The sequence below is a fragment of the Phoenix dactylifera genome, chromosome 13 (assembly GCF_051530095.1).
Source record: "Phoenix dactylifera cultivar Ajwa chromosome 13, Ajwa_hap1_PhDact_Kaust_v1.1, whole genome shotgun sequence".
Lineage (NCBI taxonomy): Eukaryota > Viridiplantae > Streptophyta > Magnoliopsida > Arecales > Arecaceae > Phoenix > Phoenix dactylifera.
Genome location: NC_143202.1, coordinates 8086768 through 8112917, shown reverse-complemented (window position 1 = coordinate 8112917; position 26150 = coordinate 8086768). Strand labels below are relative to the sequence as shown.

At 39.5% G+C, this 26150-nt stretch overlaps 1 protein-coding gene across 1 annotated transcript in view; it reads left to right on the top strand.

Moving 5' to 3' along the window:
- Positions 1 to 239: 239 nt before the first annotated feature.
- LOC103698389 (monocopper oxidase-like protein SKU5) overlaps positions 240 to 26150 on the top strand; it is a 42570-nt gene continuing 16659 nt past the window's right edge. Inside the window, exons 1-7 of the mRNA XM_039116549.3 lie at positions 240 to 506; positions 6004 to 6113; positions 6196 to 6466; positions 6560 to 6698; positions 7160 to 7523; positions 7686 to 8051; positions 8142 to 8220. Coding sequence (XP_038972477.3) covers positions 342 to 506; positions 6004 to 6113; positions 6196 to 6466; positions 6560 to 6698; positions 7160 to 7523; positions 7686 to 8051; positions 8142 to 8220 — 1494 coding nt within the window. The 5' untranslated portion in view covers positions 240 to 341. The remainder of the gene's footprint in view (positions 507 to 6003; positions 6114 to 6195; positions 6467 to 6559; positions 6699 to 7159; positions 7524 to 7685; positions 8052 to 8141; positions 8221 to 26150) is intronic.

The following is a 26150-nucleotide window of genomic DNA, read 5'->3' as shown; positions in this document are numbered from 1 at the left end:
TGTATCCAACAAAATTTGGTGCTAGCAACCAACTAACCCATACTATTAGCTCCCGTAAACTGACCTTCAAATCATACAGGCAAAACGAGTCGAAATGGGTCACCACGGTGTCTCATTTTACTTTTTCCCAGTTAAGTTCAAAAAGAGAAGACGGCATAATAACCCGAATTATTCATTTTGCTTTTTCCCGCGAAGTTAAAAAAAAGAACAGAATAATACCCTAGATTGTTAAAGCGCTGCCAGCCTTTTGTCCTTGTCTTCTTGGTTCCTTTTTCTTGTTCGCTGTCGCGCAGTTCCTCCGGTTCTCTTCCGCACTCCACTCGCAAAGGGAGGCCGATCCGATGCTCCCCTACTCGCCCCACTCCTCCAAATCTTTCCTCTTCTCTTCTCTCTTTTTCTTCGTCGCTGTTTTGCTCGTGGATGTGGCTCTCGCTGGAGATCCGTTTGTATACTTGGACTGGGACGTGTCCTACATCTCCGTCTCGCCTCTCGGAGTTAAGCAGCAGGTCGGTCCACATAAATGCCTCGTTTACTTTCATGTATTCTTTATGTGATGCAGTCTTAATTTTTTTGGTTGGGGGCTCACAAGTCTTCAAGTGAAGCATGAGTACTGTTCTAGTGTTCTTTTTGGGAAGGACAAGTTGGTAGATTGGTATTGTTGAACGTCATTCTATATTATTAGTGCATGCCCAAAAGAAAACATATAATGTATAGGCTCTCCCAAGAAATTCCCCATTTACCTTTTATAATAAGCCTTGAAGGGAACAAAATGAGAATTTTGTTCTAGTGTTGTGAGCTGGTAAGAAAATTGGGTGGTGTGATGGGAATGGAAAAGGGAAGAAGAAGTTGACAGGTTAGTTTTGATTTGGCTTTGGATTGGTTCACTCGTTGATCCATATCCAATCCATATTTGGAAGGTCATATGTCATGATCCAAGCCTAATCCAAGTGTTTTTTATTTGAGTTAGACTGGATTATATTTTTTGGAGTCAGTTTTTTGTCAGAAGTGAATCAGTCAAATCCAGTTGCAGCCCTTGTGACCTTAAGTAAAGATTATATATTTTTCAGCATATTGTATTAACTAGTGGATTTTAGAGATTATCAACTTAAGACTCCTCTATCTAGTAAAGATTTACTTTTCTACAAAATTATTCAATTTTCCTTTTCCTACCTGTAGTCCTTTTGCAGGTGACATGCCCAAAAATTATCAAATGTGCAATAATTTAGTATAGCACCATGTCTCCTAAGTAGGTCTATCAAACAAGTGAGTTGTTCATGAGATGACTCATATTCAACTGTAAATTTGGCTTGCATTGGCTTGATTAATGAAAGGTAGGCTTACCTCACTTGAGCTAGACCTGATTAAGCTCATAGTATAAATAGATAAATAATTTAAGTATATTAACTATTATTTTAGTTATTCTTATAAAATATTATTTTATAATTAGTTATTGCAAAGAGATAAAAACTAAAATAGTTTGTCCAAAATATTTAAACGAAAGTCTTCAAAGACCTTAAGCTCTCACTAGATCTCATAAACAAGCTGTTCATGAATAGAACGAATTTAGGTTGAATAAATAAGCTGGCTTTACCTATGCTTGGCTTTCTTGAGGTCGGTTCAGTTACATTTCTACTGCTAAAGTATCCTAATCTTGAGTATTTTGTAACGGAATGAATCAAAGAGAAGAATAAGCTCTGCAGAAAACATGTTCCTTAATGAACATGGTCATCATCATACATATTGTGGTTTAGTTTTTTCCATTCTAAAATCTTGTTTTCTTAAAGTATGTAGTCAATTATAAATTATCACAATGTTCTCCAATGCCTAGAATATTCTTGAAATATACAAGATATGGAAAGAAATAGAGGGAAAAATATTCTTTAATAGGTCTAAAACTTTGCAGTAAGACTGCTTGGAGAATGATGGACGAGCCATGATTATCTCCAGGAGGCCCAGGTACTTGGATGCGGGTTAGGTTCAATAGGATTAGAGTTTCCACTAGGATGGACAACAATACATGACAAACTTTATGTTCCATGTTAAGTACATGATAACTTCACAAAGGACCACGGATAGCTTCATGTGCTTCACAGCCCAAATTTGAATCTTGAAAGCCATTTTCTCTATATTTGCCTTACTAGAAATTGCTTCTAATGCATAATAGACCTAGAGAGCACCCAAGTTATATATTAAAACTGTTAATTTTTTCTCCAGCAAGTTAGATTTAGCATGTTTTTATCACATTTCAAGAAAAAAAAAATCCAAGAAGAGTGCATCCACCTTCCTCCTTGAGTTCAAATAAGTACTGATTGAGGTTCGACCATTAAGGTTAATGATCTGCTAGTAAAGAGCTTTAGGCAAGAGCCTTCCAACCATGTAGATTTGTATAGAAGACAAAAATAAAAGGAAGGGGGTGCAAATCAGTGGCTTAGCTACTCGATTCTTGTTCAGGATTTTTGATATTTCAACACTTTATGAGAGTAGGAGTGTAGAAAAGAGGGTTGGGTGGTATGATACCATGTACTGGCATGAAGAGAAGCTGACAGGTGCATGAGTTAGCTGTGGAAAGGAGGGCTGGTGTTCTCATGGATTACATCATAAGATAATTGGGATTTGAGAGAGTGATATGATCTCCATGATGTCATTTAATTAGGATCTAAGGAATTCTTAGACACATAGAAAAGAGCCCCTGGAAGTGCATATGTTATTCTAATTGAGAATTATTGTTATTCAACTTGGTTGGTTAACTTACCTATTTTAGGGCTATTTTTTTTAAGGTTTTGCATGGATACCCTTCTAAATATCGGATTTTGCATGAATACCCTTCCAAAATTGATATTTGCATATATACCCTCATAAAATTTTGTTATTGTACAAATGCCCGTAATATAACAGTTGTTCTAACTGTGTTAAGAAAAATCATATTTATATTAATTAAAAATAAAATAAAAATTTAAAATTATGCTATTGTCCCTGTCTTCTTCCCCTGCTATCGGGATCACAATCTATTTGCATGTCTACCCATTAAAAGTATTTTAGTCATTTTAATTTGAAATCATTAATTTTTTAACGTCGTTAGATAGCATGGGTACATATGCAAAAACAAAAATAAAAAAAGGGTAGAATGGCAAAACAAGTGTTTTACGAAGGTATACATGCAAATATCAATTTTGGAAGGGTATTCAGACAAAATCTGATATTTAGGAGGGTATTCATATAAAAAACTCTTTTTTTAAGGTTGGAGGCATCTTCATTGGCATATATTGAAAGACCTAGCATGGAAAGATTCTAGGCTTTTAAAAGGGCCACCAATGGAAGTGCATCCAGAATTCTAGACTCTAGAGTCATGAGATGACAAGGTGGTTTCCCTTTATAATTTCACACAAGGAGGGTAGCTTATGCATGTACCGAGGGTTGGGGGATTTAGAGATTTTGTTGGCACATAAAGAATTGCTCAACTTTGGGAGGACCATCATCCCCTGCATGCCCTTGTGCAGTTTCATCCTTGTTGGAGATAATATCGAAAGAATAAATAGATGATTCTACTACATCTTAATGATTTAACCACCATGTCTATGAGCATGTTCTAGAAAGTGGCAACAGCATGTTGGTGGCTAGAGTATCATATAGTGCCTAAGTAGGTGCTGAGGCATTTCTTATTTAAATAGAGTCAGTTCATAAGAATAAATGAATATAAGTAGAAAGCAAAGAAAATTAGAAATGTGGAGAAAGAGGTGGCAAAGATAGAGGAGGAAAGTGAGGGGGAGGAAAAGGAGAATAAGCAAAAGATGAAGGGAGGAGATAAAGGATTATAGGAAGCAAAGCAAGAAGTGGAGAGGAGAAGAATGAAGGGGAAAAGTACTTAATTGCAAAGGGTAGCAAAAAAGAGGTCGAAACAATGCAATGATCTACTTCTTCATCTTCATTGTTGGCACTCTTTTTTTTAATTACTTTCTTTAGCTTTGTGGTAGACAACCTCTCTAGCTTTCTGCTTGGGGTTGGCATTAGCAATCTAATGGGCCTTATCAGCAAATGCCACCATTTGATTAAGGCATTATACAGAAAAATGATAGCAGATTAAGATGACAGCATGCAAATAACATAGATTCAACACTAGAATACTTGCAGTTATCAAAGAGGAAAGGCCCAACTGCAGTCGGATCTAGTTAAAATATTTTAACAACAATATTGTATCTTCGATCAATCAAAAAGAAAAAGATGAGCAACCTGCTGTTATATTCAGGCAACTGTAGCAGCAAATAAAGCATAAAAATGATTTAGATAAAAGTTTTAGTAAGGAGAAGGGAGTAGATTAATGGAACAACATGATAAGGAGTAGGTTAGAAAGAGAGAAAAGAATAGGGTAAGAAAGGGGTAGAGCAAGGGATGCCTAACCAAGGTTCAAGAAGCTCTTCTTGTCTTCAAAATATTTCTCTGTACCATCCTTTGGAACAGACCTTTTCTTCTCTTTATAGACTTTATCAATCGCCTATAACTTCCTAGGTTTGAGTCAATAAGGTTTTGTACATACATCGTAAGAAATTCCCTGAAATCTGCTAATTAACTAATGGAGCCCTATTAGGACTCCTAATTGAGCCCGGCACCACAGAAATCACTGTTCATGCATCATGCTACAGTGATGCATGAACCGTACCTTGCCCCACATTAGCGTCCAAAGTCCAAACTAATCTGAAAGAACTAAACTAAGATAAGAAATAAAAGATGCCAATCAGCAGTTAACCTGGGGCTGTTGGATGAAGTTAGAGCTTTGCCTTGCTTCAGAAATATTCCTTGCAGCAGTTTGAGACCATAAAATGCCCCGAAGCTGTCGCATTCATGGTCTCAGTCCTCTGTTTGCTTGAACAGCAATCTGATTGCTTTCAAGGCTGATTTTTGTAGCCATTCCACCCTCCCTTGGTCCTTAGCTGCTGATCTTCAATGATTGCTGCATCACCTTTAGTCCAGTCTTGGACTATAACCAAGTTTCCCAACATGGATCATTTGTCAAATATATGAAAGAATGCATGGTACTTTACTCTGTGACTTCTTAGAAGGATATCTTCCAGACTATTCACTATAGCTTTCACTTATTTCTTACCACGGAAGCAAAGAAATGCAATACAACATGTTGGTGTCGATTTAGCAGTCAGATTTTGGTGGTAGTTCTCATAAGTCTAGAGCATAGAAGGGCTAATTTAAAGAAGCTAGAGTCAAGGGACAAGAGATATATCCTTTGCAAGTATGGTGACTATTGTCAATTCTAAAATGTCTTAGCCAGTATCTATCAAGAAAAGCTTTATTGATGGAAAAGATAGTTTGGCGAACCTTTTGCTGAAAAGCATCTCCTGAATGTTAGATGCATAAATGGGTCAATTTTACTAGCAGCCTCTCATGTATGGACTTGAGCAGTGGATGTGGGAAATGACACCTTTGTGGCTGAAAACTATGAGCATCTGCTGTATGCATGTGGAAATCAGCTCTTATGTGCTTGAAAAACACATTTCTAGGAAATATTTACTCGTTGATGATTAAAGTCATTTCATCATCAGCTGTAATTATTCAAGATTGATGTATCATTGAAAGCAATACAGTAGCCATGCTAGGCTGCAGATATGGAAAGTCTCAATGATGGTCTGGTCTGGGTATTATTTGAATTTTCTAAAATCAGTCTGCTGTGAGAGCTAAAATATCTTTTTTTTTTTGGAGGATTTTCAACTGATATCTTATTAGAATGAATCGATTTGCCTAAAAGTTACTTGACCCAAAAAAATGTTGAAATGATTTTGACAAGTGCTGAGATCTAGGGACCTGTTATTTGTATGCATGTATATCATGTGAACTTTTATCTGCAACTTTGTGAGAAAGCTTTTATACCTTACATTCTTTGCTACAACACATGATGCAAGGAACTTTTGTCTTTCCTTTTTTTTGGGACAAAAGTAAACTTCATGAAGACATTTTTGTTGTTGTGAACAATTTATTACCTCTAAATCACAAATGCAGGTTATTGGAATCAATGGGCAGTTTCCTGGACCAATTGTGAATGTGACAACAAACTGGAATGCTGTTGTGAATATCCAAAACAATTTAGATGAACCTTTTCTTGTCACTTGGTATGTTCGAGGGTTGTCTGTTCTTTTAATATTTCATATGATGGTGGTCGTTAATGATAATGGTGATGCCAATTTGATGTAGGAATGGTTTACAGCAAAGGAAGAACTCTTGGCAGGATGGTGTTTTGGGGACAAATTGCCCCATCCCTTCTGGTTGGAATTGGACATACGAGTTTCAGGTCAAAGACCAGATTGGAAGCTTCTTTTATTTCCCTTCGATCAATTTTCAGAAGGCTGCAGGTGGTTATGGTGGAATTATAGTAAACAACAGAGATGTAATTCCACTGCCCTTTGGGACACCAGATGGGGATATTACAGTCTTCATTAGTGACTGGTATAACAAGGGCTACAAGGTCAGGCTAATCTCTCTTCTAGAAATTAATGATAATAAATGCAGGAAATTTGCTTGGATCACTTTTACTTTTACTGACAGTTAAGGTAGACAGGAACTCAGAAAAACTCTTGAAGATGGAAGTGATCTTGGGATTCCTGATGGGGTCCTCTTCAATGGTTTGGGACCCTACCACTACAATGAATCAATTGTGCCTGATGGCATAGCTTATGAGATAATAAATGTGGAGCCAGGTAAACAACCAAATATGTGTGTAGGTATAATTATTGCATATTGTGTTTTGCTAAATACATCAATTGTCACTGTCACATCACATGCCACTTTTTATCAATAACACAGCCACTACAGGCTCTAGCCCAGGAAATAATCTCAAAGAAAGATCCATAACTAGCACCGGACTGTTTTTCATTTATCCTTTTTGTGTGGAGGCATCTTTCTTTAAGATATATACCTAGCTAAATTATGTGGTGCAGTTCCAAACAAAATGTGGCATCTCAGATCATTATCCTGTATGAACTTTTATTAAGTGGTAAATATGGTCAAAATAGTAGCTTGGTTCTTGAAATATTAGAATTATTTTATTATTTTATTCTTCAATATTACCTTCAATATTATGGTTTTCAATCCCCTAGTAAGCAAATGATTGATATTTTGTTTGTAGCTTTAGTTAATTTAACTTCTCTTTTTATACCAGGGAAAACATACCGAATACGAGTGCATAATGTTGGCATATCAACTAGTCTAAACTTTAGAATCCAGAACCACAACCTTCTCCTTGTAGAGACAGAAGGATCTTACACTGTTCAACAGAACTATACAAACATGGATATCCATGTGGGACAGTCTTATTCATTTTTGGTCATAATGGATCAAAATGCTAGCAGTGACTACTATATTGTGGCAAGTGCTCGGTTTGTTGGTGCAGATACCAGGAATAGAGTAACAGGGGTTGCTATATTGCACTATTCCAATTCCCAGGGTTCTGCTTCTGGTCCACTTCCTGACGGCCCAGATGAGGCTGACACATACTTTTCAATGAACCAAGCAAGGTCCATCAGGTATCCTGGAGTTTTGAATTCAGGTGCTTGCAAATGCTTTCATTTGTATGGATGTTTGTCACTGTTTATGTTCCATCTTGTAAATTTTCTCTACTCAGATGGCTTGATATGTTACTTAACCCTCTAATGTGAAGCATATGGTGTCTCATAATTCTATTTTAGATGGAATGTTTCTGCTGGTGCTGCTCGACCCAACCCACAGGGATCTTTTCGATATGGTGAAATCACTGTCACTGATGTGTATGTGCTACTGAACAGACCTGCAGAGCTTATAAATGGGCAGTTGCGAACTACTTTGAATGCCATTTCTTATGTTGCCCCTTCAACACCTCTGAAGCTCGCACAACAATTTAATGTGCCAGGAGTATATAAGATGGATTTCCCAAATCAAATGATGAACAGACCTGCAAAATTTGATACATCTATAATCAATGGCAGCTATAAGGGTTTCACAGAAATTATATTCCAGAACAATGACAGTACTGTTCAAAGCTATCACATGGATGGCTATGCATTTTTTGTTGTGGGGTAAGGTTTTGAGGACCAAGATATGCATTTTTGGTTATTTTTTAATATATTTCTAGAAATTGATTCCTAATCTTTTATATTTGATATTAGGATGGATTATGGAAACTGGACAGAGAATAGCAGAAGTACCTATAATAAATGGGATGGAGTTGCTCGTTGCACAACACAGGTATAGTGTTTTTAATTTTGAACTTGCGTCCTTAAATGGCTCCAGTGACCTAAGTCATTAACATGAAAAGAGGAAAAAAAACTAAAATATTCGCTAGTCTCGAGCATAATTCACAGGTAGGAGAAAATATTCTCTTGCTGGAGTTTGATATTCTATTACTATCCATCCATAATACGATGCCATATTATGCCTAAAAATTCTAGCAGGGTCGGTGGAACCGTTCCGAACCGGACGGTTTTGGTCGTATCGAGCCGTCCCAACGGCGGACCGGAATAAAAACAAAATCCATCACCGGAGGGAGAGAAGGAGAAGGAAAGAGAGAGCGAGCGGGAGAGGTAGAGGAAGAGAGAGGAAGGTGGAGGCTAGCTGGCGGAGTGCCGCTGGAGGCCGGCGAGCTGCACGGAGGAGGCTCCTCCGGGCTTCGCAGCCGAGTCCCCCATTTCGTTCGAAATAGGGGTTCGACCTTTTTTTAATTTTGCGACTTTTAAGTGAAGTTGAGAAATCTCTCTTCTTTTTAATTTTACGATATTTAAGTGAAGTCGACAAATGGCAAGCGATTTACCGACTTCAGTTAAAAGCCGCGGAGCCCTCCTCTGCCTCCTCCGCCCGGGTTGCCGGCCCCCTCTCTCCCTCTTCTCCTCTCTCTTTTTTTCTCTTTCCTGTTCGCCCTCTCCCCTGCCTCCTCTACTTTGTCTGTACGGGGCTAGCAAGAAACAGTACGGGGCGAACCGTTCCGTGCCGCTGGGCAACCGGTCCGGGCTCCGGTTTCGGCAAACTAATAAATTTTAAAGCTATAATATCTTGATGTTATTTGTTGGCCAGGGGCATGGTATGCTGAATCGGCCCATACCGGCCGGTCCGGTACAGCGGTGGAAAACGGTACGGAATTGTATCGACCCCTGTACGGGCCCACAAAGTGGTAATCTTTTTTTGTTAACAAATACGATAATAGTCTTAGATTGCCTTATTTAAGTTGGATTGTTCTTCATTATTTGGTTAGCCAATATTGTAAATCAAAGAAAAATGGAGCAAATTCTGATCAAAACAAAATGAAAGAAATGGTGGAAATGCATTAAAAGGTCCATCTTTACTAAAGGAGATATATTAGTAACATCTGATAGGTTAGTGCTACTATTATTGCTGATAGCTTTCATGTTAGATGTATAAGTGAATACACCTCTTTTGTTGTGCTCGAGATTCGTCGAACTAGCCCTAACCACCCAGTTTAGGTGTACCAATACCGAATTGGTGAGTAACTGGGATGGTAAGGCCTCTTAATTCAGCCGGGTTTGAATTGGGCTAAAGCAGGCTAAATTGATCGATTTTTCTAGGTTCTAAGTGGTTTTAGGCAGTTCTAGGATCGATGCCTCTCCTATTTATACCTCCTCGATCTCTCTCTCTCTCTGTATGTGTCTCTCTCGAGCATATTGCCCTGGCCAATCTTTCTCTCTCAAGCATGCCGCAATGGTGATGGCGACAGCAATACACATACCCTCATACCTTATTGATCTTAGTGCCGACCATTGGAGTACCCTCTCTTCCTCCTCGCTGAGCTCTTGATTCGGAGAAGAATGAGAACAAGAAAAGTAGAAGAGGTATTTTGGTGCATTGGTGCCTGATCGGCATGATCAAGCATACTATGTGTTGTGCAGTATAGTATGGTACCCGGTACCTGACCGGCACGGATTTAGCTAACTTTGCTTCATATCAGGATTGGTGATGCCTCAGGAGCACAATAAAAATAGGAATATTTGGATCGCTAGAAGCTAAAATAGATTAGTAAAGCAAGTGTACCATAACATGTCTTCATGATCTTATGAAACAAAAAGAATGTTGGATATCAGGACCATTTTATTATTAGTCTTTATGTTTCAATTTATACTGTACGGAAAAACAAATGATTGAGCTTGCAGCACGTTTATTCTTGATGGAGGTGATTAAGAAGAGAAACAAAACATCTGTGAACTAGGACATGCAAAAGTGGAGTGATGGACAATTAGGTGGTTGACTGGATAAAAGTTTGGGGGAAGATGATAAATTGGTGACATTAGTTACTTAGTATAGATGATCGCAGTATGGACTGCTTATTGGGCTATCAATCAATTGAGTTGTCGATGGAAACCTTATGTTTGTAGCGATCCGGCAAAAGGGCTTGCAAATTAGTAAATAAACTGAGCTTTAATCTAGATTCGGAGCTTAAAATAGTTTTGATCTGAGTCCTCCTCTATTGCATTCAATGAGTTACATGCAAATATCATAGTAAATAATTATCAATATAAATGCATTATTTCTATTTATTTGATAAGTATAATATATATTAATAGAAAAATGAATTCAGTAAATTAACCTTTTACTCACATTTTTTAGTGCCAACATCACCACAAGCCCCCTTATGCTTCCCTTGGTTTGTCCTTCCTCCTTGCTGAAATCCTAACACTAGACATCCCCTCACCTTCTTCTATCTCAATCTCTACATCCTCCTGTGTTCCTAAAACACTTCACCTTGCACCATTTAAAATCACAATAACAAATCCAATTAGCGTCACTTTGAATTTGTACCCAACCTAATCCACTAGTACCACCCTCTTCGGAATCCTAATTGTTGCTACTTTGTTTCTACTCCTTTCAGATTTCCTTTTTCTTCTGGTGGATGAGAAATTTGGGTATTGTGTTGTTCTTAATATTCTTTGATGGCAACAGATTCTGTTAGCATTCCATGCAATCAAACAACAAATTCATTTCCCACTTCATAGATTTATGATAGGATGCCTTTGTTGAATTTGCATATGCTGAAGCTAGTTGGTAATCAAGGTGACAGAAAGTTGATGATATTGATTGTCCTTGAACCCTACAACTTTAGCAGCTTGAGGTAATGCTAATTAAGAATTATGTTTTTATGATAAGGCATCATAATGTACTGGATTAGAAAGCTTGGGTGTCAGAGAGTGTCAAAAGACAACAACCTATACAATATTAGAGCTAGATGCAGATAAAAAGCTCGCTCGAATGTCAGGTACCAAGATAAGGTCTCCTATGCTACAAGCTAGGTTATCTGGACCAAGGTACGCCACATCGTACTGAACCAGGTAGTATGGGAGACATACTAACACTCAGTACACTGACGAGCCCCCATACCGGGTGTACCGATACAGTAATTGTGTGGCACCGATACGAGGCCCAGTACCGAGATGGCGTACCTTAATCTGGACACTTCAGTTTTTGGGTGTTCTAGGGTGTTGGGACTTCTGAAGACACAAGATGATGAGGCAATATATGACACTCCAACAAATGGAGTTGCTTGCTTTCTTTTTAGGATAAAATAATGGAGGTTCTTGCTTACTAGAGTTAGGGTTAGCACTTGTGTTTTTTTTTTCAAAAAATATTTTGGTAAAAAAACACTCTGCAACTGATTGCATGAATTCGCAAATACATTAAATTTAAAATAAATTAGTGTAAAATGTCCAAATTCTCTAGTTAACTAGAATTTCTTTTTACTTTTTAGTTTACATTAGTCAGCATCAAATTTTGAGATAATAATAATTTTTTTATTTTGATCAATTGTACCTAGTGGAAGTATCTGCATGTGGGGATTTTCAAGGGTTAAAGCGTCAAACACTTCAAACACCTATCTACAATGTTTTAAATATTGGTACCAAGTCCTACATTGTTTTTCCATTGGAACGGGTATAGTACCAATGTTGATAGTACATACCAGGATAGGCTGAATCGGACCAAACTGCTCGGTTCGGCTTGTACCGAGCGGACTCGGTGGGAAACTGGGTTGGTTCCCCTATTACAATCGGTTTTGACCCCGAACCGGCCGGAACGGGTTCCGAACCGACTGAAACCAGCCTGAAAAGGACCGAATCGGCCGAAACTGGCCTAGAACTGGTCTAGAATCAGCCGGTTCTGTTCAGACTCAGTGCAAACCATCCGGATCGCACCGAGTCGACCCAATTCGGAACTGAGCCTCCTCCCCCTCTACTTTTGTTAAAAACAAGTGTTTGGCCTTCCCAACACTTTGTTTTGGAAGTTCGTTTAGCCGACAGCTAAACAGCTCTTCCGTTTTTTCAATTTGCAAAATCACATCGATTCAGTGCGGTTGAAGAAAGATTCAAGCCTAAATAAGGTGTGCTTTCTCTCTTCTATCTCATTTTCTCAATTTTTTTGGCTTGAAAAAATAGCTCAAAATTTGCAAAATAAAGAAAGATCATGCCAAAATTTTTGATTTGGCATTGATTTTATTATATATTGTAGATCTATAGATGATCTACATGATGACATAAAATTTTCTATTTTTGGATTATATATAATGTTTAAAAATAAAAATATATTTTTGGATTAAAAAATAAAAAATATTTTTTTTTTAAAAAATATAAAATTAGAAGTATATTTAGGGGCATGCAAACTATTCTTCAGCAAAATTTGGTATTCATTTATTTAAGTTTTAATGCAATCACGTGTATAGTGGCTTATGCCTAAATTTGAAAAACAATTAGCAATAAGTAGCCTTAGATGCATTCCTATAGTCCTAAAAATATATATGGTTCTACATACATCTGAGATGAAATTAATTTTTTAAAATATTTATATTTAAAAATTATTTTTAAATTTAAAAATAATTTAAATATATAATTAATTCAAAAAATATGAAAAATTAGTAGTATGTATTACATAACTTAGAAGTAATTCTGAAGTAGAAAATATTTTTTTTAAATTTATGATATTTAAACAAATTTTTAAATTTAAAAATTATTAAAAATATATAAATAAATAAAAATATAAAATATTTGTATTATGTATTAGATAAATCAGATGTATTTTTTGGATAAAAAATTATCTTCATATTTTAAAATAATTAATAAATCAACATACTTGATAAATTTGCAGGAATGGAATCATCAAGAAAAAAGAAACCAAAGCGTGATATTGGTTAGAATTATGGGCAAATGCTCTTGGGTCGGCACCAATGAAAGTGCGGCTGGTGTAACACAGAGTTCAAGAGCGAAGAGATAACCAGGTTGAAGTAGAACTTAGCTAGTGGTTACCGTGATATACCTATATGCTGGAAATGCCCATAGGAGGTTTGGCAGTTAATAAAGAAGCACTTCGCTGATTTCAGAGCAGCGAAAGAGAGAATTTTCAAGAAGGCGGAGGTGGACCACCGAGCTATAGAGCCACCTTTCATCACTTCAGAGAGTTAGAGGAGGCATCTGCTCCAGATGACGAGGAGGCACAAATTCAGGCTGCCATGCAGGCGAGCTTGGGTGATCAGTTATAGAGGATGAGATAGCCAGGCATAGGGCTCGATTGGGGCTCTTATATTGTGAGTCGGGATTCGATTCTGTGATCAGTAGGGAAAATTTAGAGTTCAGGAGGATCTGCTCAGTTAGAGAGGCTGTCAGCAGAGGTGGTGGCTGTCAGCAGAGGTGGTGGCCACATTGCATCTATGCTGGAGGCTTTTGATAGAAAAAAGAAGTCATCTAGAGAGATTCCACTAGGAGCGGCAATTCATGATTTAGATTTATATGCCTTTTCCAGCATAGATTCGAAGCAGCAAAGGATTGACATGATGCTGAAGAAGGATAAAAAGATGTGGCGAGTTATTGGATCCTGATTTCACTTCAGCACATCTCACTGAATGTGGCAGACAATGCGTACTATAGGTCTGTCATTTTCTTCATACATGCTGATGGTCTCGTGGTAGATTCTCTAGGCCCAAAGGACATCTACGGTGAGCTTCTTGATAATAATGAGCTAAAAAAATGGATTGCCTTATATAAGAGCAAGTAGTGCACATATGGACTGACAGTGATGTTTGTCAGTCCCGAGTGATAAAATAGTCGATATGCGAATGGCGATACTAAAGGGAGCATTGTCGAGAACTTGGTGATGAGTGATGGGGACATCAGAGCCCTTCATTCAGATGATCTTGAGCCCCCAGATTTGAGTCAGACTCGGATTGGGTCCATTTGAGTTCGAGTTATTTTCTTTTATTACATTATTTGCCTTTTGTCTTAGTCAAGTCAATTTGGTCAGTTGTTTTGTTATTAGACTAGTCAATTGGATTTATGTAATTGGGTCAATTTAGTGGACCAATTTTGCTAAAGAATTAATTGATGTAAGGGTCCAAATTTAGTCAATGTCAATTGATTGATTTGGTCAAGATGTAAGATCTATATAAAGATCACCCCTCTCATGTATGAGGAAATTGATAATTGAATGAAAAAATCCTAGCCTCCCTCTTGTTCTTCTTCTTCCTCCTCTTCTCTTCTTCCTGCATCTCTATAACCTCTTATTCCTTCTCCCTCCTTTCTTCTTCCTCCTTCTCTTCCCTGCAGTAGTTCTACATCAGCTTGGTATCAGAGCCTCGGCTTTGCCTCTGTTGCCAAAGCTCCGGGGTCCTGTTTTTGGACGGACCATCCCGATTTCATTCCCACATCTGCCGCTGCTGCCGCTTGAATCCACCACCTCCCCCACCTTCGGCCCCGCTGCATAGCCACCCACACCGCTTCCGCCTCCTCGACACCACCGCCGAGTCTGTGAAGGCCGGGATCGCCACCCGTCCGCGTCTGACCCTCTCTCTCTCGGTTCTCCCACCAGAAAAAAGGGAAACAACCCGTCGGCTTCAAAAAAAAGAGAGAGGAAAAGCCCCTTCCTCAGATCATCCCACCTGCGGCCGTCCTCATCCCGCTCGCCTCCACCACGTTCGCGGCCACCACTTCCACCCTTCACCCCCGGAAGCTGCCTTCGGCCGTCGCCGTGACCAGCTGCCGCCCCTCACCGTAGGCTACGAAGCCCCGCCGCGCAGCCGCAGAGGATCCCGCCGGCCACTGTGCCCTGTGATGTGCTGCCGGAAGCCGCCGTTTGCCGGGGCCGTGATCGCTGTCTGCCACAGCCTCGGAGCTCCACCCGCAGTCACCGCCGTAGGGGTTGGAGCGCCCTCCCGAATCCATCGGGAGGTTGAAGAAAGGCAGATTGACAGGTAAAAGCCCACCCGTTAACCCACGATCTGGTAATCCGGGTCCCAAAAAAAAAGAGCAGTGCACGTGAGTTGCACGTGCGAACTGTATGGGTATCGGAGCGAGTTGCACCCGACAACCCGAACTCGATAACCCGAACCCATAATGGGTAAAAAAAAGAGAAAAAAAAGAGAAGAAAAAAAAGAAAAAAAAGAAAAAAATGAAAGCCCTTACCTCTGTCATCTTCTTCCTTCTTTCCGTGGCCTCCCCGCCGCGACCGCCCGTTGCACCGTCCAAGCCCGCGCCGCTCCGCCACGCCATCCCCCGTTGTTGTCGAGCCGCACCTCTTGCACCGACCATGTCCACATGCCGTTGCCGGGCCGCGACGCCGCCGATCGAGGCGCCTCCTCCCCGCGGCCAACCACAGCACCGCTCGAACCAGCCGTGATGCCGCCCGAGCAGCCGGCAGGCCACCCGAGCGCCGCCCGCTTCCTCCAAGCGTCGCCTTCTCCTTCCCCCGAGCACACCGCACCCGCTCCTACCATCTCCTTTTCCATCTCCTCTCCCCTGTTCTCCCTTCCTTCGGCCGCATCTTCCTCGATTGCCCCTTCCCTCCCCTCTCGTTTACTCGGGGGTTTCAACATTGAAACCTTCCTCCCCACATCGGGGGCATTTTCCCCGACCCTCACAGCGGCCCACTCTGCATCAGGCTTGTAGTGCACCCCCCGTTCTCACCCGCAAGCCACTAAGTCCAACCCACTGCCCCTGGCCCACAACCCCCCTCTTTCCTTCTTTTCCCGCGGGCCCATTAGGCCTGAGCCGCGCCCCTGAGGCCCATATCAGACCTACCGAATTTCTTTGATCAGGCCTCCAAGTTGCTGATATCAAGTCCACCGAGTTGCTGTGATTCGACCAGATTCGCGCCATCTGACGAGCCGACTCGCCTCGCACCGATCGTCGCCTCAGTCCATGCGCACACGATTCTGGTCGACTACTTCACGACAGGTGATAGGTTTTTATTTTTCTTGGACTTGTTCATTTAATTATGTTCTAGTTCTCTTGCATGATAGCCACATGTTAAAAACTTACATTGCTGTCAAAATTCAGAACATTGAACCTTTCACATCCGAACCTACCCTATTACCCATTAAATCTTGATATTAAATTAGCACACCTTAGTAACTAGACGTTGTTTAACATTATTCGATCAGATTACTTTAGGATCAGAACAAATGTACTACTTGATTGCAATCTAATTTCTTAAATTGAATAATCTTAATCCTTAATTCCGAATAACCAAAGTAAAAATCAGCAACATTTAAGCTTTAAGTTATTCTTGTGAAAACTTGCTGATTTCTGAAATCATAATAGATTGCATTAGTAGGTTGTCCTGCATCAAATTTGGTCCTGCATCATATTTATTAGGGTTTCATTAGTGACACTGCATTTCACATCATCACCTAGTGTTGTCATTGCATGCCAACCCGTAGTGATAGGGAGTACTATTTCAATCAACCTAAAATCCCTGTAGCTATCATGAATTCGGACGTTTTGAGATCTCTCATGAAACAGTTCACTGCCATGCGAGCTGGAAACGAGGAATTCAAACAAGAGATCCGTGAGCTCATGTGAAATTCTAAGACCCCTAAACCACCAACCCCCATCGTAGCCTAACCTAAAATCGGTTTGGCCGCTGTTGCCCAAGGTGACAAGCCAAGAGGGGGGGTGAATTGGTTTCTCTTAATTTTTACTTATGTCAATTTATGAGTTAGTGGAATTTAACAAAGCAAAATACAAACACACAAGAAGTATAGTGGTTCGGTGCTCTCCTAAGCACCTACGTCCACTCCCCAAGCGACCCCTTGGGAATTCACTATAATCCCGCGGATTACAGTTGGATTGTTTTCCGGGCTCACAATCCAAAAACCTTTACACTTTGGTTTTCCGGGATCACCAAAAACCTATGTTGGTTTTACGGGCTCACCAACGAACCTATGTTGGTTTTCCGGGCTCACCAACGAACCTTTACAATTGGTTTTACGGGTTCACCAATAAACCTACACCGTTGGTTTTGCGGGCTTACCAACAAACCTTTACAAGGTGATTAATAAAAGAAGTAAGAAGATTTAAGCTCCTAGATGAGCAAATATAACAATTATAATCTACAAAGAAGAGTTTAGAGAATAGTTATCGCTTGATGAGACTTCTCTCTTCTTTATCAAGGATGCTTCACTTTTCAAGGGTGGATGGAGCTCTTAATGACTCTTGGAATCTGCTCAACCACTTTCTTTTTAACTCTTGAATGAAGCACTTGGATGAAGAAGATTAGGGCACTTGTCTTTCTTGTGTACTCTTTGATATTTTGCAAAAGGATGTTTTCTCTGATGAATAGTGCCACTTTAAATAGTTTCCTTCATTCATTGGACAAGCCCCAATGGTTAGAATTCAAAAACTAGCCGTTACTCACTGTTGGAAGGTCAAAAAGTACTTCTGCAGAACTAGCCGTTATGCTTCTGCCCGTGCTTGGGTCGACTCAACTTTTACTGGGGTCGACCCAACTTTCACTTGGGTCGACTCAACCTTTCCTTGGGTCGACCCTCTCAGAACCACAGAACCTTGTATTTTAGCCTTCCTTCACTTGGGTCGACTCAACATCTTTTTGGGTCGACTCAAGGTTCAGTTGGGTCGACTCAACTTCCACTTGGGTCGACCCTCTCAGGGTTTTCAGAGAACCTATTTTTGAATGTCATTGCCTTTGGGTCGACCCTCTCAGTGTTTGGGTCGACTCAAGTTTGGGTCGACTCAAGTTCCTCTTGGGTCGACCCTCTTAGTGTTTCCAGAGAACTGTTTTCTTGAGGCTTGAGAGGCTTGAGGTTTGGGTCGACTCATCCTTTCCTTGGGTCGACCCAACTACTGTTCATCCGTGCCATTTTTGCAGAAGTGTGCCAGATGCTTTCTTGATGTGCCGGGGTCGACCCAATTAACCTTGGGGTCGACTCAATCCACACTTTGCGGCAACTCAAGGTTAGATTCATCCATATAAACAATGAAATGCATCTTTATCTTATTATATGAATTGTACTGAGAGTAACAGACTTATAAATGATGTATCGAATTAACTTGTAACATACTCTTGATTATTGTATTAATCATCAAAATACCACTATCATCCTCAATCTCCCCCTTTTTGATGATTACAAAATATAGAGTATGAGCCTATTGATACTTATCTTAAAATTAGTTTTAAAAGGGCTCAAGTTGCTGAATTTTAGCTTTTCAAATTTGAGAGTGAAGTCTCCCCCTATTTCATCCAAATGTTTTCAATTTGACCTTTTGAATTACTCCCCCTTTCTTTTATATTTCATTAAAGATGAAACTTCAAAAATTTGAGATAAAGCATGAGTTTCAGATTATGTATCGAGGTGTGAAAGGTATGTGCCAAATTTTAAAATTCTATGTGCCAAATTCTGAAATTCAGTATAAATCTTAGATTTGATCATTTTCATTGTTACAAATTGCTCCCCCTTAAATGTATATGCTTTCCTATTATAATTTTCAACTTGTTTGTCAACTTATTTCTCTTTTCTTGCTCAACTCATTTCTCTTTCCTTGCTTCTCCCCCTTTTTGTTATCATCAAATAGGTGCATGGGAATAGACACAATAATTAACAAACATTTCAGCTTCATTGATCAAAATGGAACATTGTAGTACAATAATGCCAAAACAAAAACAAATACAATGTTCCTCAATGAAAGTTCAAAGTACATGATCAACATAAAATACATATGAGAACTAGATACATATCCTAGGCTCTAATCAGAAATGCTAATATCAGCCTAGGGAGTATCTAATGGCTGTGATCTAGTCCTCATCCCCCTAGCATAAGTGGCGAGGAGAGGTCGAGCCTGATGGGACTGAGTCTGGCGTGGAGCTCGGTGAGCTGGATGACTCTGTGCCGAAATCTCTGACTCAGCTGCCTGTGGCACAGATGGTCCATGAACCTCTCTCTCTCTCTGTAGAGCTCCTATCTGCTCTCTAAGAGCACTGATCTCAGCAGTCATGATCTCTAGTCTGCTCGTCAGCCCATCAGTGATAGTCCTCGCCTGAGCTGACATAAGCTCAGTTATCCTACTCCAAAACTCATCTGTGTCTCCCGCAGGAACAGATGACGAAGGTCCAGCCTCTGAAGGTGCAGTAGGATGATCCGTATGCTCCTCATCCTCAGGGATAGGGTCTCCAATATCTGGTATATCACCCTCTGGTGCATCACCCTGAATCCCTGCTCCAGCACGTACCCACTGCCCGTTCACCTTCTCATAGCCCATTCGAATAAGGGTTCGTGCAGTGTATGTGTCAGTGAAAAGTAGATGCCTGGAGATCTCGCCCTCTACAGATATATCGTGCTGTCGGAAGATCAAGGTGAGTATCATACCATAAGGCAGCGAGACTCTGGAGTTGCATATTACCTTCCTCATCTGCCTCAGTATCATAGCCGGGAGATTCAGGGGAATGCCCTGAATAATATGCTCCATAACAACCAGATCTCGCTCTGAAATGAGATCAAGTCTTCCGCTCTTCGGATACAAAATCCGACCAATGAAGTTGTGCAACAACCTTATTTCCGCTGAAAGAGAGCTTGCTATTACATTTTCTGAGTAGTCGAAGTCTTCATTCTCAAGAATCAACTGCAAGGCTCTCAATTTGTTTTCTGGCTTTTCTGGAGTTGCTCCTTCGCAGGGAAGATGAAGCAACTCACTCAAACTTTCTTCGGAGACTCTAACCCTTACTCCGCGAACTTCGGATATAAGCCCTCCCATTCCAGTTTTGAGGAAGGCATAGAACTCACGGACTAATTCCGGGTAGATCACCACATCTAGGGAGCAAAGATACTCCCATCCTTGCCTTCGGATCCATTCCCCCAAACGGAACCCTTCTTGATCCAAAAACTCGGAGTGGATCCTTCTCCCCGTGGTAACCGGTCTTCCCACAAATTTGGCAAGTTGTATTGAAGGGGAGGAAGGAGGAGGTGGCTCTACACGTGTCTCACCTTGTGGAGACACTGTAGATGGCTCTGTAGCATCCCTATCCGCACGTGTGATCCGCAAAACTCTCCCGGATCGCTTGGCTACGGCTCTCTTGGGTCCCATTTCTCCAAGATCTTGATGTAATCTACTGTTTGGAGATGATTGGAGGAGATTTGAGAGTGGGGAATAGGGTTTTCGGAAGAGGACAAAGTGAAAACAGTGCCCTAGATAGCTCACGGGTCCCCCTTTTAACAGTGGGGTCCCGACGTTGGGTCGACCCTAGATTTTTCTTGGGTCGACTCAACGTTGGGTCGACCCTATTCTAGGTTGGGTCGACCCAAGTTCAGAATTTTTTTTCTTTCTCTTTCTTTTTCCTTTTTAAAAATTTTCTTGCTTCCAATCCTTACAAATTCTTACTGGGACAATGATACATGAATAAAGAATCTATAGATGACAAGTTTGACTCATGTTTCATGGGTTTTTAGAAATGGGAGGAGTGTATCATGAGACTGCTTGCTCCCTTTTATATCTCCTCAATAAAAAGGATCACATATGCCTAATTCCCTCCTAAGCGTGCAAAATCTATCTTCACTCAAAGGTTTTGTGAATATGTCAGCTAATTGTTTCTCAGTACATACATGCTCAATACATATGTTTCCATTTTGCACATGATCTCTAATAAAATGATATCTTATTTCAATGTGTTTGGCTTTAGAGTGCTGAACCGGATTTTTAGTAAGGTTGATGGCACTAGTATTATCACACTTTATAGGAATGTTATCTAGCTTAACTCCATAGTCCTCTAGTTGTTGCTTAAGCCATAGTACTTGAGCACAACAACTGCCGGCAGCTATATATTCAGCTTCAACTGTCGACAGTGCCACTGAATTCTGCTTTTTGCTAAACCATGATACTAAGTTATTTCCTAAAAATTGACATGTTCCACTAGTGCTCTTCCTATCTAATTTGCATCCAGCAAAATCAGCATCTGAGTAGGCAAGCAAATCTAGATAGGAGTCTCTTGAGTACCATAATCCTATGTTTGTAGTTCCTCTTAAATATCTAAGGATTCTTTTAACAGCACTTAAATATCTCCTTAGGATCTGATTGGTATCTAGCACATATTCCTACACTAAACACGATGTCTGGTCTACTAGCAGTAAGGTAGAGCAAGGATCCAATTAATCCTCTATAAAGCTTAATATCAATACTCTTTCCTTTCTCATCTTTGTCTAGCTTACTAGTAGGATTCATTGGAGTGCCTACTCCCTTGTGATTTTTATTCCCAAACTTTTTTAGTATTTCTTTTGTATACTTAGTTTGATGAATGAAGATACCTTCTTTAGTTTGTTTGATTTGTAATCCTAGAAAGAAACTTAGTTCTCCCATCAAACTCATTTCGAATTCTCCGTGCATTAAATCAGCAAACTCTTTGCAAAGATTATCATTTGTGGCACCAAAGATTATGTCATCTACATATATTTGTACCACTAGCAGATTTTCGTCCTTTCTTTTGAGAAAAAGTGTTTTATCTACATTTCCTCTACTGAAGTCATTATTTAGTAGAAATTTGCTTAATCGATCATACCAAGCCCTAGGTGCTTGCTTCAATCCATATAATGCCTTATGTAGTCTAAACACATGATTTGGCAATTCATGATTCTCAAAACCAGGAGGTTGCTCTACATATACTTCTTCCTCTATAAAACCGTTTAAGAATGCACTTTTTATATCCATTTGATACAATTTGAAATCCATGAAATATGCAAAAGCTAGAAGTAATCTAATAGCCTCTAATCTAGCTACGGGAGCAAATGTTTCATCAAAATCTATCCCTTCTTCTTGATTGTATCCCTTAGCTACAAGTCTAGCTTTATTTCTTATAATTACCCCATTTTCATCTAATTTTTTTCTAAAGATCCATTTTGTTCCAATTACAGAGTTATGCTTTGGTCTCTCAGTTAATGTCCATACATTACTTCTTTTGAATTGATTTAATTCTTCTTGCATAGTATTTATCCAATTGGTATCTTTTTCAGCTTCTTCATAAGTCTTAGGTTCTAACTATGAAACAAAAGCAATATAATCATTTAAATTTCTAAGAGAGGATTGAGTTCTTACTCCTTGAGATGGATCACCAATGATTAAGTCTTTAGGATGTCCATATGCATACCTCCATTCCTTTGGCAAGTCTTGAGATTGTGGTGGCACGCAATCATTTTCCTTATCTTGAATTGGCACGTCATCAAGATTTAACTTTTCAAAGTTAATAATTCCTGCATCATCATCAAGAATATTTTCTTTCCTAGCAGACTTACTATCAGACTCATCAAATATAATATTTACTGACTCTTCGACTACAAGAGTTCTTTTATTGAACACTCTGTATGCCCTGCTAGATGTGGAGTATCCTAAGAAGATACCTTCATCTGACTTGGCATCAAATTTACTTAGATCCTCCTTGCCATTGTTTAAAATGAAACATCTACATCCAAATACTCTAAGATATTTAGCGGTTGGTTTCTTATTGTTCCAAAGTTCATAAGGAGTTTTCTTGGTTATAGGTCGTATTAAAACCCGATTTAGAATATGGCAAGCAGTGCTTATAGCTTCAGCCCAAAAGTACTTTGGAAGATTTGACTCGCACAACATCGTGCGTGCCATTTCTGCCAAGGTCCTGTTTTTCCTTTCAACCACCCTATTTTGTTGAGGCGTTCTAGATGCTGAAAATTGATGTGAGATACCGTTTTCATTACAAAATTCTTTAAAGTGTTGATTTTCAAATTCAGTTCCATGATCACTTCGAATTGCTATTAAGGTGAGCTTCTTTTCATTTATGATATAATTATAATGTTTCAAGAATGCTGAAAATGCTTCATTCTTATGTGCCAAAAATGAAACCCATGTATATCTTGAAAAATCATCTACTATAACTAGTCCATACTTCTTCCCACCTAGACTTGCAGTTCTAGTGGGTCCAAATAGATCCATATGTATGAGTTCAAAAGGCCTAGTTGTTGATACTATATTCTTTGATTTGAAGGATGATTTTGTTTGTTTTCCTAATGAGCATGGTCCACAAATTTTGTCCTTTTCAAAGATCAATTTTGGCACATCTTTTATTAATTCCGTCTTGACTAGTTTTGATATTAATTCCATACTAGCATGTCCTAGTCTACGATGCCAAAGCCAACTTGTTTCATTTTTCTTTTCTTCATTAGTAATTAAACATAATCCATTTTTCTTGCCTAATTCATGAAGATCTACCATGTAAATATTTCTTTACCTTTGTCCTATAAGTACAATGCTATTATCTTTAGGATTTGTGATTATGCATACTGATGCTTCAAATGTGACTTTAAACCCTTTATCACAAAATTGACTTATGCTAAGTAGGTTATGTTTCAAACCATTAACTAATAAGACATTTTCTATGAAGGTAGATGGAGTAATAAAAATTTTACCCTTTCCAATGATATACCCTTTTTCATTGTCTCCATAGGTTACTACTCCATCCTTCTTAGATTCCAAGGTGACAAATTGGTCTACGTCACCGGTCATGTGTCTTGAACAGCCGCTATCTAGATACCATCGTTTATCCACTTTATTAGCTGCAAGACACCCCTCATCGTCATTGGCCATATGGCATATTTGGGCCGTCTCTTGATGATCTTCCTCTTCCGAACTTGACTCCTCACTTTCACTCCATTCAGCCATGAAGTTCTTCTTTTTAAGTTTTCTTGCCATCCACTTTAGTTCCGGGCAATCTATCTTATAATGCCCGGGCTTGTTACACTCATAACAAATAGGTGTTTCCTTTTCCTTTTCTTTGTCCTTACCCTTTTCTTTGCTTGAGCTACCTTTGAAGAAGGGTTTCTTTTTATGAAATCTCTTCTTACCTCTCATAAATTTTCTGAATTTTCTTCCAAGCATAGCCATTCCTTCTTCATCAAATTCATCATCATCATCAAATTCTTCCGACTCAGTTTCTTGTTTTGGAGTGGTAGATTTTAGGGCAATGGTCTTTCTTCTCTTGACCTCATCTTCTGAATTTTGCCTCATGGTCAACTCATGGGTCATGAGTGATCCTAGAAGTTCCTCTAATTGCAGTGTATTGAGGTCCTTTGCTTCCTGAATTGCGGTTACCTTGGCCTCCCAAACTCTTGGTAGAGACCTGAGAATTTTTCGCACCAATTCAGAGTTAGTATAAGACTTTCCTAAACTCTTTAGCCCATTTATAATTTCAGTAAAACGAGTAAACATATCAGTTATGGACTCAGTGGATTCCATTTTAAACAATTCATACTTATGTACTAATATGTTTATTTTTGACTCCTTAACTTGATTGGTTCCTTCATGTGTGACCTCAAGTTTATCCCAAATTTCTTTTGCAGAGATGCATGTAGATATTCTATTGAATTCACTTACATCTAATGAACAGTAAAGTACATTAATCGCTTTAGCATTTAATTGTGCTAATCTTCTATCACTTCATTCCAATCCATTTTTGGTTTGGATATGATAGTGCCCTCTATACTAATTGTGGGTGTGTGAGGTCCTCTAGTTATAATATACCACAATTCATAGTCTAGAGCTTGAATGAATATCCTCATCCTAGCTTTCCAGTATGTGTAATTTGTGCCATTAAATAGAGGAGGTCGATTTGTGGATTGCCCCTCACTCATAGAACATCCCACTTGGGTTGTCATGATCTTTGACTCTTGATTGTGAGATCAACAAATACTATAGGAGCACCTTGCTCTGTTACCACTTATTGCCCAAGGTGACAAGCCAAGAGGGGGGTGAATTGGTTTCTCTTAATTTTTACTATCTTACTTATGTCAATTTATGAGTTAGTGGAATTTAACAAAGCACAATACAAACACACAAGAAGTATAGTGGTTCGGTGCTCTCCTAAGCACCTACGTCCACTTTCCAAGCGACCCCTTAGGAATTTACTATAATCCCGCGGATTACAGTTGGATTGTTTTCTGGGCTCACAATCCAAAAACCTTTACACTTTGGTTTTCCGGGATCACCAAAAACCTATGTTGGTTTTACGGGCTCACCAACGAACCTATGTTGGTTTTCCGGGCTCACCAACGAACCTTTACAATTGGTTTTACGGGTTTACCAATAAACCTACACCGTTGGTTTTGCGGGCTTACCAACAAACCTTTACAAGATGATTAATAAAAGAAGTAAGAAGATTTAAGCTCCTAGATGAGCAAATATAACAATTATAATCTATAAAAAAGAGTTTAGAGAATAGTTATCGCTTGATGAGACTTCTCTCTTCTTTGTCAAGGATGCTTCACTTTTCAAGGGTGGATGGAGCTCTTAATGACTCTTGGAATCTGCTCAACCACTTTCTTTTTAACTCTTGAATGAAGCACTTGGATGAAGAAGATTAGGGCACTTGTCTTTCTTGTGTACTCTTTGATATTTTGCAAAAGGATGTTTTCTCTGATGAATAGTGCCACTTTAAATAGTTTCCTTCATCCATTGGATAAGCCCCAATGGTTAGAATTCAAAAACTAGCCGTTACTCACTGTTGGAAGGTCAAAAAGTACTTCTGCAGAACTAGCCGTTATGCTTCTGCCCGTGCTTGGGTCGACTCAACTTTTACTGGGGTCGACCCAACTTTCACTTGGGTCGACTCAACCTTTCCTTGGATCGACCCTCTCAGAACCACAGAACCTTGTATTTCAGCCTTCCTTCACTTGGGTCGACTCAACATCTTTTTGGATCGACTCAAGGTTCAGTTGGGTCGACTCAACTTCCACTTGGGTCGACCCTCTCAGGGTTTCTAGAGAATCTATTTTTGAATGTCATTGCCTTTGGGTCGACCCTCTCAGTGTTTGGGTCGACTCAAGTTTTGGTCGACTCAACTTTTTCTTGGGTCGACCCTCTCAGTGTTTCCAGAGAACTGTTTTCTTGAGG